General features: G+C 51.6%; 1 protein-coding gene across 2 annotated transcripts in view; it reads right to left on the bottom strand.

The window, feature by feature from the left end:
• Positions 1-4,041: 4,041 nt before the first annotated feature.
• SHB (SH2 domain containing adaptor protein B) overlaps positions 4,042-13,284 on the bottom strand; it is a 139,608-nt gene continuing 130,365 nt past the window's right edge. Inside the window, exon 6 of one of the 2 annotated variants that reach the window (XM_053568359.1) lies at positions 4,042-4,483. In XM_053568359.1, the coding sequence (XP_053424334.1) occupies positions 4,300-4,483 (184 nt within the window). In that variant the 3' untranslated portion in view covers positions 4,042-4,299. The other variant, XM_053568369.1, reaches the window with a different exon arrangement.

The raw sequence follows: 13,284 nt of genomic DNA, 5'->3' as shown, positions 1-13,284 counted from the left end.
GGTCGACATCCTGATGATGCTACCAGCTGTCACCTCTGCCAGCACATGTACCTCTCCAGGCTCCCTGGTGAACTCCTACTCACTCTCCAAGGCCCAGCTTTTCCTGATCATTGCAAGTAGATTCAGTTCCCTCTCATCTGGGCTCCCCTCTATGATATCACATGTAATTAATGTGTTTGTTTTTCCACACTGGAAACTTCTTGAGGGCAGAGGCTGGGCGTCACATTCGCCTCTGTATTCACAGACCTGAGGGAATCAGTAGGCACTCACTGAATGTCTGCTGAACAAATTAATTTGCTTCCATTTAACGAGCTCATTAGAGCTCTAGCCTTCCCATAATTAGGAAGCAGGAAGGTTCCTTTTTTCCTGTAACAATCTTCTGTTGGGAGATGATGGCAGAAGCTAAGCCTTGGCAAGCAGAAGGCAATCCAACTAGATTCCTGGGGCACACAGTTGCAATTTAGGAAGATAAAAACAGGCATGCTCAAGGAAGGCATTTAAACAAGACTTCACATTAAATATACATCATTATACAGAGTATCACAAAGCACTGGAACTTTCCAGGACAACTTTCCAGCAGTAGGTGGCTGGTGTGAGGCTTGTGGCAGTAATACAAACAGTCCTAAAGAGAAGGATGGAGAGGCTGAGGACCACTGGTGTCCCAAGGGCGCCTGTCAACAGCTCCTACGTCTAAGACTGTGGGTCCTGTGGTTCCCTCTAGATAACTTGCCAATTTGGCCTTTGCTGATAACCAATTCTGGAAAGGCAGAGACAGACTTGACAGTTTGCTGGACCCTTCAGGGGCATCCACAGGCTGCTTCCCCTAGCCTGCCCTACCTGCTAGGCTTCTGTGCACTGTCCCTAGGACCTGTAAGGGTAAATGTAACCCTGGCCACCTGTCCTTGCTAGGGCCTCAGTCAATGACCTGAGAGTGTCTTAAAGAGTAGCCAGAACTAATGTTCAAAACCTTAGAAAGGGAGCCTCAGGGGCTGGGACTGCAGCGGAAGCTGAGCACCTGCCCAGGCTCCACCTGCTGACACAGGCGCCCTTGGGACTGCCTCTTGTGCTCCCTCTGGCCACCCACTGAGGCTCTATCACCACCCTGCGTGAAAAGGGTGGAAAGGCCCAGCTTTTCTGAAGACTGAAGCCTGCTCACCACTTTCTGAGAAGGGGTGCTCTGCAAGCTTCTCTCCAGGCAATTCTGCCTTCAGGACCTTGGGACTGACAGGCAGGTGGGCCCTTGTCCCTACAAAGCCTCCTTTCTTCCTGGGGCGCCAAGTTGTTTGGGGGGCTGCCAAGATGGCCCTTGACTCCTCAGGCGCTCAAGGACAGAGCTGCTCAAGTGGCTGGGGCATTATGGCCAATAATGAAGCCAGCGAAGAAGGGAAAGAAAGAAAAAACACAGCCCCGCGGCTCTGAGCATAGAGGCCCTGAGTGGCTGGAGGCTGTGCTCTGAGACAAAACGCCGAGGGCAAGATATTGTATGGCAGGGAGCTTTTTTTCCCCCTCAAAGAAATCCAGCTCAATTTTTTCCCCTCATTAATTGGCAGCAGATGAAAAAAACAAAACAAAAACCAACGCCAGTAACCTGAATGTGAGTCTTTCTGAAAGGGAAAAGCTGTTTCAATTGTTAGATGTCCAAGAAAACATGAATACACGCTGACAGAGGAAACGGTCACAATTAGAGGAAGAAGAGGGAGAGGTTCATAAAATTAAGAAAAAAAATTCTTTTTAGCAGCTCCCATCCTGTAAGCTGGCTCCTCTGCTGGCCTCAATTCCTAAGGCGAGTTGGAGGTTGGGCTTCTGGGGAAACTTCAGGAACCTGAAGGAAGGGGAGGAGGGACGGTCCCAGGAATCTCTTAAAGGAGCAAAGGCAAGGCCAGAGGGCAAGGCAGCCCTCCTGGCACTCAGGCTGCAGGCACAGAGCCTTTTCTGAGATTTGCTCCGGAAGATTGTCCCAGTGGGGTACCGTGTGGCTGCAGTACTGTGTCCAACCCAGGTGTCTCCCAGCCCCGGGGGCCACTCCCCGCCCCAACTCGTAACAGGCCTTCTTGGGATCTGGGTTCCTTTGGTACCTCTGGACAAGTGCCAACTCCTCATGCATTTTCCCATCACTTCTGCCTCCTCTAAAAAGAAGGAAAGCAGGAATCACCTGAGGTGCTCTCTCCCTACTCCCTTGCCCGGAGGGATGTTTTGGAAAATGCAAAACAGGCAAAGGGTCAAGACTGACTTCTTTGGAGACTAGAACCAGGCCACAGCAAACATGCTGACCCAAGAGGGCTGGGGCCTCCCACACTGACAGGCGAGGCCCAGGAAAGCAACCCAAGAGGCAGACTGGGCGTTAAAGACAGTTGACAACGGGGCGGCGCCTGTGGCTCAGTGGGTAGGACACTGGCCCCATATACCGAGGATGGCAGGTTCAAACCAGGCCAGGCCAAACTGCAAAAAAAAAATAGCCGGGCATTGTGGCGGGTGCCTGTAGTCTCAGCTACTAGGGAGGCTGAGGCAAGAGAATCGCTTAATCCCAGGAGTTGGAGGTTGCTGTGAGCTGTATGATGCCACGGCACTCTACTGAGGGTAATAAAGTGAGACTCTGTCTCTACAAAAAAAAAAAAAAAAAAGACAGTCAACAATGACATGGCTTTGATCACCGATGCTGAAATCCACGCAGCCACCTAAAGGGGCATGGTTTTTAGTCCTTTGCCCCATCTTGACACGTGGCCTTGGCAAAGCTTCTTCCTTCTCTGAGCCTGTCTCACATCTGAAGAGTGAGAGTGGATCACCTCTAAAGACAAAGGAGCACTGAGCGTCTGGACGTGCTGCTGATACTCAAGCTCTGCCCCTCATGCCTTGCCACGTGTGTCAAGGATGAGAATCTCCGAACTTCCAGTCCACTCAGGCCAGCTGGGCAGGCCGGATGTCACCCGCTTGGCAGAGGCTCCCTGGGCCTTTCTCGGCAGCCACGCCTTTCACGCTGCTGGGTGGGCGGGAGAGGCAGGATAACTGGACTCAGCTGTGCCAGCTCTACCTGGATGTGTGGGAAGAGCAGGGGCAAGTTGGGGTGTGTGGAGCTGTTATCCAGGCGGAAGCAGCGGCGGGGACCCAGAGGTCAGGATTCTGCCTTCTCCATGAGCAGGGTAACAGTGAGGCCATGCAGACTGATGAAAGAGCACTGGCTATGGAGCTGGCTCTGCTGCTTGTCAGTTGTGTGACCTCAGGCAAATCACTCCCTCTCTAAGTCTCCCTTTCCCCGTGAAATACCTCATGGGTAGCACCAACCAAATAACGTGAGGGTGGCCCTGTGTAGACTGCTGGGTGCTGTGTGCCAGGCAGGAGGGAAAGCCTGGTTGTTCCTCAGCACCGAGGCTCCGGACTGTATCAGGGCTGGAGCCTGGGTGCAGAGTCTGGGAGTACTTTCCTGTAGGCTGACTCCCCAGGAGCACAGAAAACCCCTCTGGCTATCTCAGCCCCTGGGGCTGTCCAGAGGCTGCTAAAGGCCTCAGCTCCCCACCCCTCCTCAGGCCTATCACAGCAGCCAACAAGGAGACATACCTTCCTCTGGGGATGAAACCAGCAGGTGAGCACTGCCCTTGGAGAGCCTCTGTCGTATATAAAAAAGGGGCTAAGACTATATATTAAACGACTATTTTATTTACACACCCTATTCATAAATAATTGAATCCTTTTTTGGACTGCACAATGATTCCTTGAAGATCTCTACTGATTACACTGAGTGAATAAAAGTAGATCACTGGGCTTCCTCATGTGTGTGTGATCATATTCTCACACACACACTCACACCAGACAGACACACACACACATACATACTCTCAGTGGGGGCGGGCCCCTGGAGCCTCCTGGGCTCTCAAAAAGCCAGCACTTGGCTCCCAGCACCAGTGGGCCCAGTGGGAAAACTTCACCCCATACACAGGTGTGAATTCGTGACAGCTGGAGAACAGAGATGCGACCCAGGGAGTCCCGCCTGCCTGCCTGCCCCCCTGGAGCCGCTCTGCCTCTGTTCATCCTGGGAGGCATCTCTTCGGATTTGCAAATATTTTAATTCACAGAAACTCAAGGAAGGGTGGGGTTGGGGCCGGGTGGTGTGCTGGCTGTCCCTCTGTCTTGGTCCAGGCTTTCTCCAGCCCCCATAAGTGGTGACAGCATTCTAGACACATGCAGTGGTGTGCTAGTACCATACACACAACACAAATTGGACACGGCCTGCACTGGTAGCTGGGCTGGTTGGCAGGGACCTCAGATTCTTCAGGCTCTGCCACAGAGCAGGGTGGGGCTGGCCGCTCACAGGGTCCGCACAGCCACAGGGTAGAGGAGGGACAAGTGCTCCGCCCCCTTGATGGGCAGCTTTCTGGTGGTGTAGTAGTGGATGACTTCCGGGACACTGTCGAACGGGGGGCTGTTCTGACCCAGAATGTATTTCTCTTTGGTTTTGGCCAGTTTCATGTGCATAAAACCCTGGTTGCTCCTGTGAACAAAGGACAGAGGTTGTTAGGATATGCAGAACAGTGAAGGCTAAGGCTGCGTGTTGCTGGGCCTGGGAGCAGGAAGCACTTTGTCAGAAAGGCACTAGAGCCTGCTCTGAGCAAGGTGTGTCCTGTGTTCATACTCATTCCCTTCTTAACTATCCCTCTAGCACCAGGTGTGCCAGGGGACAAGACTCCCCAGCTGCTGGGACAGAAGGGATCCTGGCCTCTAAGGAACTGTGAGATGCACCTCTCCAAGCCAGGACCCAGGCCCAGCTGAAATGCAGCTGCACCCGTGAGCACGCCCAATTCCAGCATCCAACCAGGAGCCAGCAGCAGCCATTGCCGTAGACGAGTCTTCTCACAAAGCTTCCTAGGGCTTCTTCAGGGAAAAAAACAAAGCAAAACAAAACTTAACCCCTCTTCCCCTCTTCAATTATCCTGTTACAGGATAATTGTTTAAGCCTTGTTGGGAAGGTGCAAAGTGTGTCATGTCCCCAGTGCCAAGACAAAGGGGCCAGCAAGGGGGACATCACCCTCAATGAACAGATGAAGAAACAGGGTGGTGGGGGAGTAGGAAATTCACTGGGAAGGGGCCACCCAGTGAGGAACTACGTCTCCCAGCCTCCCCTGCACCCATGTGACTAGTTTTAGCCAATGGAATGTGGGCAGAAGTGTACTCTTTCCCAGCCTGCCCCTGGATGGTATCCCCATCTGCCTTCTTCTCTCTCAGTAAACCCCACATTCCCCAAGGCCTAGCCTATGCTTCGTCTGCTGGGCAGAGCTCCTTCCTTCACCTGACTGTACCACAGATACTCAGGCCTTTCCAGGAGTGCCATGGAGCAGAGCCCAGTCTGCCCACCACCCCTGGCTTCAGACATGTTGAGGAGTGAACCACATGCAGCGTCTGCAAGGGAGGGCAATGGGTGCATCCCTGAGATCACAGCAGGGCCCGTGTGCCCCACAGCCCTTGCAGCCTGCCCTGCATCAGCTTATAGACAGTGGACACCATGTTTCTCCCACCAGTATTTGCTTGGCCCCAGCAGACCTCTCCCAGTTCTTGCCCAGAGCTCTAAATGGGTCACTCACTCCTCCATCAGTCTTTTCTTTGTCCTGCGGCTCTTTACCTGCCCACTTGGCCCCGAGACTGGCCTTTTATGATTTTCCACTATGATTCTGCCACCACATCTACAGATGCTTTAGGTGGGGGCATCCAACCTTTTTTCTTCTCTGCCGCACATTGGAAAGCTAAGAGTTGTCTTGGGACACAAAGTAAATACACAAACACTAAAGAAAGCTGCTGAACAAAAAAAAAAGGTCTGTGCATACTTTTTGTGATATCTGACACCACTGACAAGCAAACCAGTCCTCAGATAATCAGTATGCAGCACACAGCCACAGGTTGGACACCCCGCTAGCATTTCCAAAGCACAGTCCAATTGACCAAGGGTCTGCCACTTAGAAAGCTGGTGTTTCTGACTAACCTCGTGCCACCATCCTCCTGGTGGTCCCTTCCCAACCCCACCCAGACTCTGCGTGGACGCAGAGTGGCCTTTCTGCCCAAACCCCTCTTCTGGCTTCTGCTGTTCCCCAGAGGGCTTAGACACACCTCTGCCAGTCAGGACTAGGCTCCCCGGGCCCACTGGCACCCATTCTATTATAAATACCTGAATCTGGGCTCCTAGACCATTTTCAAATGGGCAGAACGAATGCTTAATAAAGTGCGGGCACTGAGCAATTCATCTGCTTGTAATAATATGCTTAGAGACGTCACCCTCGTCTTAACGGAAACCATTGGGAGAGCAATTACATTTCAAGAGAGAATAATTGCTGTAAAGAATTGAAATCAAGATTTTTAAAGGCTGGAAATGTTCTAATCACAGAGCCTGTGGCAAGCTCTGCTCCTCAGTGAAGGGTCACTTCACTGGAGAATTGCCGCAACACGGCTAAGCGGCAGGAGGCGCGCATGCTTCAGCCGGTGGGAAGGAAGTGGTGTGTGTTAGAAACGCACAAGCCCGTGACAGCGAAGACTCACCCACGCACCACACCGAAGAGACCAGGACTCCGCGCCAGCTTGGAAAGGACCTTAAATGAAGCAGTGAACAGCAGAGAGAGTTAAAAAGCTCTAAGCTCTCCGAGGCCGTGTGCTCAGCGGGGCCTGGAAAAGGGGGGCGTGTGGACTCAGAAGTCAAGTGATGCCCAGGCAGGGAGGGGGGTGTGACCTTCGGCATGTTGTTTGCCCCCGTGTGTGCTAAGTGGGGTGATGTTGTGGGAGCCAGACCACCAGGCGTTGTGATTCGCACGCATCTATGGCTGGGTCACAAAGCGGAGGAGCATGAGACGGTCACAGCTGTAGGCAGGCTGCGTGTGACTGCCATGGCTCTGTGGGTACAAAGCACAGGCCAGCGATTTCACATTCAAAAGCTGAGGAAAGCGAGTAATAAGGGATAGTATGACATTTTCACATTGGTTTGTTCTTTTACCACCCATCCAGCAAGGGACGAGGGCAGTGAAGGTGGCGGTGCTCTGACAGAGCAGGCGGGAGGAGCCAAGCCGCCCTAGTCTCACAGCTCCACCTTGCCTGCTGACAGACAGCAAGGAGGGCGGCGGGCAAACACCTCCGCGAAGCCCTCCTGACTCCCTGGGCCTGAGAGTTACTCCACGAACACACTTCCACTTCACCCATTAGCTTACCATCCTGAACCAGGCTGTGCCGAAGGAGCAGTCTGCTCACCAAGCTCAGAGACCAGGTGGAGCTGGGACTGGCACCAGGGTCCCATGAATGCCCAGAGTGTGGCCACACGCTAAGCCTCCTGGCCTCAGGCACTGCATGCACCCTTTGATTCCTTGGCCCTCAACTCATCCTTGTGCCTTGCTCTGTCCCTCTTCCCACTGGATCCCAGGGAGGCTAACTAGATGGCCTCTGATGGCTCCTAGCCCTGAATCCTGGATTCCTCACATATAATCTGCTGCCTACCCCCGAGGGCTTCCTGTAGAAAGGGGTCTGGAGGCAGCTTCACATCCTCCCTCCACTGATGCCACTATCCCCAGTCCTGTTCTCACTGGGGCATCAGCCAGGACTGCCTGTGGGGGCAGGGCTTCCAGGGCACTTCCTGTGTGCCAGGCCCAGTGTCCTTGAGCATGAGGTACAGATAGGGGAGGTAACTGGCCCAACGTCACATAGCAACCAGTAGCAATAGGTGCCCAGAGTGGTGCTCCTGACCTCAGCACTCCCACATCCAAGAGAGGGTCCCACTCAACTCTGAACACTCCCTGTAAGGCCAGGCAGGGTGGCAGGTGAGAGGTATCGGACCCTGAGCAAGTGTGGACCCCATAGTGAGCCTCTGTCCTCAACAGTGCCCACAGCACAGGAGTGATGGCAGTCAGAAACAGCGGAGGGGCTGGACTTGAAGGCCACATTCAGCACATGTACAAGGGGCCCTCCAAGGGGCCAGGAACAAGGCCACCACAAGGGGCCAGAGAGACTATCCGCCAATCCTTGACCACCACAAAGGTCTGGTGATATACCTTGTCTGAACACACTCCTGGGACATGTGTGTAACAGTATGTTCTGATTGGCTACAAGGTCCCCAGGAGTGAGATGTCACCAAACAATAGGTGAAGATTTAAAAATGGTGCCGGGGGTAGCTTCAGTGCCTCCTACCTCTGTGTGAAAGGAGATGCCAGCATGAGAAGGGAGAAAAAGAAAACCTCTGTGGGGAACAGAGGCTTCAGCAGATAAGGAGTATGCACAGGGGGGTGCAGCTCAGAGCCGAAAGCAGCCTGGGGTAATCTTCTCTTAATCCCTTGGGACACCCACCCTGGGGAAAACCAAGGCCAGAAGGCTCACCGCCCTGGATGAGGTGCACAGCATGGCAGGTGAGCCCAGCTCAGGGCCACCCCACCCTGGGTAGCACAGGCTCCCTCATTCTGGGGTGCATCACCCCGGGGAGCTCAAGAGGACGCGTCCTGCCAGGGTGGCCTCCCTGTCCGTCTCTCCCTTTTCCATCAGCTAGCTCCATCTGCTTTGATAGGACATCATGTAAGAGCAAAGTCACAGTGAGCGGTGTCTTGGGTGGGTGACCTATCTAATGAGTCTTGTAAGGCTGGCGGAGGCCAGGGGTGCTGAAGCTGTCATGGGTGTTCAGATTGCTCATTATCATCACAAAAAGCACCTCCTCATCATCAGGACTATCAAATGTGCCTGGCGCGCCAGGCCTAATAACAGGCCCCACCTCGCCTCATAATCACGGGCTTTAATAAAACATTACTCAGCCCGCAGCTGCCGGCCGTGGAGCAGGGTGCAAGGCCTCACCTCTTGCTTTTAGACCTAATTGCTTGATGCATATTTCATGAAGAATCCTGGGTAATAGTTATGTTAAATCGCTTCTTTTCATGAAGAAATGACTTAAAAATACTTGCATATAATATTTATGAGGACGGAAATTGCCCTTTGGGACTGACATATAGGACCCAGTCAGATACAGTAGGGATTCCTGGCTTACCTTAGCCTGAAAGGTGCTTGGGGAGCTGCTCTCTTGAGCCAGATGTCGAGAGAAAACTATTCCTCAGCTCAAAACTGTCCACAGCTCCCTGCTGCCAAGACAGAAGTAACGACATCCAGTACTTTGCAAGCCCCTGCTGGGAACTAGGCATTTAGCTGAGCTGTTGCCACATATTATCTCATTTAAACTATTTCTCAATGCTGCCATATTAGTATAACTACCATTGTTTACAGAAGGGGAAACTGAGGCATGAGAGGGTTGTGTGCGTCTCAGGGGACATGGTGGGCCAAGACTTGAACTTATGTTGGTTAGACTCCAAACCCTGGCCCTGAAGCTACCACATAGCCTGGTCTTCTGCTCAGCTACTCAGCCTGATGGACTCAGGTGTCCAGGTGGCCATTAGACTCTTTCGGTCCCAAAATGTGGCTTCCCTGCAGCTTGGTGCAATCTCAAGCTCAGGAACCCTGTTTGTTCATTGTGATGTTTCTCAGTGGGCTGAGCCTTTACACCCTCTGGACTCCCCGCACATGCCTGGCACACAACTGGGGCCCTCTGCGCATCCAATACCCATCCATCCTCCTCATCTAGTCAAGGTCTGCCCAGAGCTGGGGAAATTAGGAAACTCTCTCCTAAAAAATGTAAGCTCCCCTGGGCAGGCTGGTGTCCACTCCACCTGTCCCCAGTATAGTCCAGCTCAAGTAGAAGCTGCCTACTCTGAGGCCAGACACAGTGGTTGCTTTTTCAGGTTGGCACCAGTCCTAGGACAAGTGGACGAGGAGTGGCAGCATGGGCTCAGGGAGGGGCAGGGCCACAGAGCTTTGAGAGGGTCAGTCCAGCAAGGTGGCTCCAAGAGCACCAAAATCAAAGTTTTACCTGAGCAAGGCCACAGGGAAGAATAGGTCAGACTCCCTCTTCCTTAGGATTTGAAAATAAATCATTCGTGGGGCCACTGAGCTGGCCAAGGCCCCCTGCCCAGGCCTAAATAAAACACAAACTTGAGACAACCAAAATCATGTTCTTCTGGGTGAGTCATGGCCCTCCCCACTCTGAGGCCCTAAGTGGCTGTGTCTTTTCCTCTTCTTCTTGGGCCATTTTAAACATTTGAAAATTACATTGTGCAAAGATTTTGGAGCAGATCAGCGGAAGGACAGAAATATGCTTGTGAATTGAAAGTGTGCTCAACAATCGGCTCATAAAGATTCTCAGGGGAGGGAGGTGTTCCAGGGCCACAAGTGCTCATGCTCTGAGCCCTGGAGCACAAGCTCTGTGCTGGGCATGGAGGGCCCTCTAGCTCAACAGGTGTGCATCTGTTCTAGCTGGGATGAGGCAGACACGGGAGTTTGTGCTGAATCAGTGGGAGGCAGGGCCAGCCCAACTCTCACCTGCAGGACGCAGGTGAGGGATGCGGCATGGAGGGTGACTGTGGCAAGGCACCTCTGTGGCCACACAGAGGCCTGCAAAACAGGTAGTTCCTGCCATAGCTCCACACCAAAGGCGGCAGTGGTGTGTCTTGAAAGCAGTGGCTTCCTGAATAAGAATTTCTGTTCCCCTCCTATGTTCTCTTTGACCTCCTGGAGGTGGGACATTTTGCCAGGTCAATGTTCCTAGAGAAACCCTCCCCCGACCCCTGTGAATGTGGAGCAGCTGCCCCAGGACACTGGTGAGGGCCTACAGGGCGCCTGCTGTGCCAGGCGATGTGAGAGGCACAGCACCACCAGTCCCACTACACCGCATGGCCACACTTTAGGGTACCACATGTACACCCTCACTGCAACCCTGAGAGAGTGGTCTCTAGTTTATGGGTGGGGAACAGAGTCAGAGAGTGAGAGTCACTTGCCTGGGGCTATGCAGCCGGAGGAGAGACTCAACATAGATAGGTCCACGGAACTCGGGGCAGAGCCCAAGAGCTCACAGCCTGCTACATGCAAACACACTGCTCCATTTCCCCTCAATACATTGCAGACAAAGAGAAGAGGGTGTGGGCCCCTCTGTGGAGGTAATTAGGTTGCAGTTACAGCAACCAGCATACAGCAGAGAAGACAGGTCCTGAGGAAGCAGAGAATCCCAAATGCCTGGCCAGCCACAGCCTGCACCGGGGCTCCCTGTCCACATGCACCTCCCCAGCACTGTGAGAGATTCCCGTCACAGTTGCATCTTAAAGCGAGTATTTAAATGGTGCACCTCTGGCTGTCCGATTACTCACCTAGAACCCAGGGAGATCCTACCCATACAGATCCATGGCTGGGAAGACCTTTAAAAAATGCTCCCAAGAACATAGTAAGTAAAGCAAGTAAATAGCCCTCAGAATGAGAAAAGATATTTGCAGGTTATGTCTCCAACAAAGGTTTAATAATCCACAGAGAACTCAAACGCAAGAAAAGAATAAGGATCCCATCGCAGGCTAGGCAAGGGACTTGAAGAGAAACTTCTCTGAAGAAGACAGGCACACGGCCTTCAGACATATGAAAAAATGCTCATCATCTTTAATCATCAGAGAAATGCAAATCAAAACTACTTTGAGATATCATCTAACTCCAGTGAGACTAGCCTATATCACAAAATCTCAAGACCAGAGATGTTGGTGTGGATGTGGAGAAAAGGGAACACTTTTGCACTGCTGGTGGGAATGCACATTAATACATTCCTTTTGGAAAGAGATATGGAGAACACTTAGAGATCTAAAAATAGATCTGCCATTCAATCCTGTAATCCCTCTACTGGGCATATACCCAGAAGACCAAAAATCACATCATGACAAAGATATTTGTACCAGAATGTTTATTGTAGCCCTATTCATAATTGCTAAGTCATGAAAAAGCCCAAGTGCCCATCAATCCACGAATGGATTAATAAATTGTGGTATATGTACACCATGGAATATTATGTAGCCTTAAAGAAAGATGGAGACTTTACCTCTTTCATATTTACATGGATGGAGCTGCAACATATTCTTCTTAGCAAAGTATCAAGAATGGAAGAAAAAGTACCCAATGTACTCAGCCCTACTATGAAACTAATTTAGGGCTTTCACATGAAAGCTATAACCCAGTTACAACCTAAGAATGGGGGAAGGGGGAAAGGGAGGGAAGGGAGGGGGCAGGTGGGTAGAGGGAGGGGGATTGTTGGGATTACATCTGTAGTGCATCTCACAAGGGTATATGCGAAACTTAGTAAATGTGAAACTAGCACAATAATTAAGAAAATGCCAGGAAGGCTATGTTAACCATTGTGATAAAAATGTGTCAAACGGTCTATGAAACTAGTGTATGATGCTCCATGATCATATCAATGTACACAGCTATGATTTAATAAAAAAAATAATAATAAAGAAAAAAATTAAAAAAAAAATGCTCCTTCAATCCATGCCTGGACCAACCTGTGACTTAACAAGGAAGTTGGGAGGGCTGGCATTATGTATAAGAAACCACTGCACAGACCAAGGGGTCAGAGGGAGAAGCAACTTGCCCGGGTCACAGCTTGAGGACATCAGGGTTTCCCAAGCCAGGGTCCCAGGATGTTAAGTTCATTTCCCTGCAACTGGGTCCTCCCACTGTGTCAGCTGAATGTTCTAGGAGTCTAAGGAGCCAGGTCAGGGGCTTGTGAGCCACATGGCTAACACCTGCCTCCGTGGCAGCCTTTACAGTGACAAGCCAAAGACACACGCCAAGTTACTGTGGTAGAACATCTAAATGCAAGCGCTGCTGAGCCAAGTGGACTTGATTTACAACCAAATAATGACATTTTCAAAAACACATCAGCAGTGATTAGCCTTCCTGAGACACCCAGGCATTTCCCAAGCTCTAAGTTGGTGGCCCAGGGTAAAGTAAATCATGACAGAAAGCCATCTCTAGGCAGAAGGCGAGATGGCAGCTGCCTCTCCTGGCAAACATGTACAGGTATAAGGCTTGTTTTTGAATAGGAAGCAGGAGGTACGTCCACATGAACCCATGGTGGGTAATTTTCTTTCTTTCTTTTTTTTTTTTTTTTTGAGGCAGAGCCTTAAGCTGTCGCCCTGGGTAGAGTGCCGTGGCATCACAGGTCACAGCAACCTCCAACTTCTGGACTTAAGTGATTCTCTTGCCTCAGCCTCCCAAGTAGCTGAGACTACAGGCGCCCACCACAATGCCTGGCTATATTTTGGTTATAGTTTAGTAATTGTTGTTTGGCGGGCCCGGGCTGGATTTGAACCTGCCAGCTTGGGTGTATGTGGCTGGCGCCTTAGCCACTTGAACCACAGGTGCTGAGCCTGGCCATTTTTTGGTTGCAGTTGTCATTGTTGGTTAGCAGGCCCTGGCTGG

The sequence above is a fragment of the Nycticebus coucang genome, chromosome 2 (genome assembly GCF_027406575.1).
Source record: "Nycticebus coucang isolate mNycCou1 chromosome 2, mNycCou1.pri, whole genome shotgun sequence".
Classification (NCBI taxonomy): Eukaryota; Metazoa; Chordata; class Mammalia; order Primates; family Lorisidae; genus Nycticebus; species Nycticebus coucang.
The sequence above is the reverse complement of the archived record's forward strand: the minus strand, read 5'-3'. Positions and strand labels throughout refer to the sequence as shown.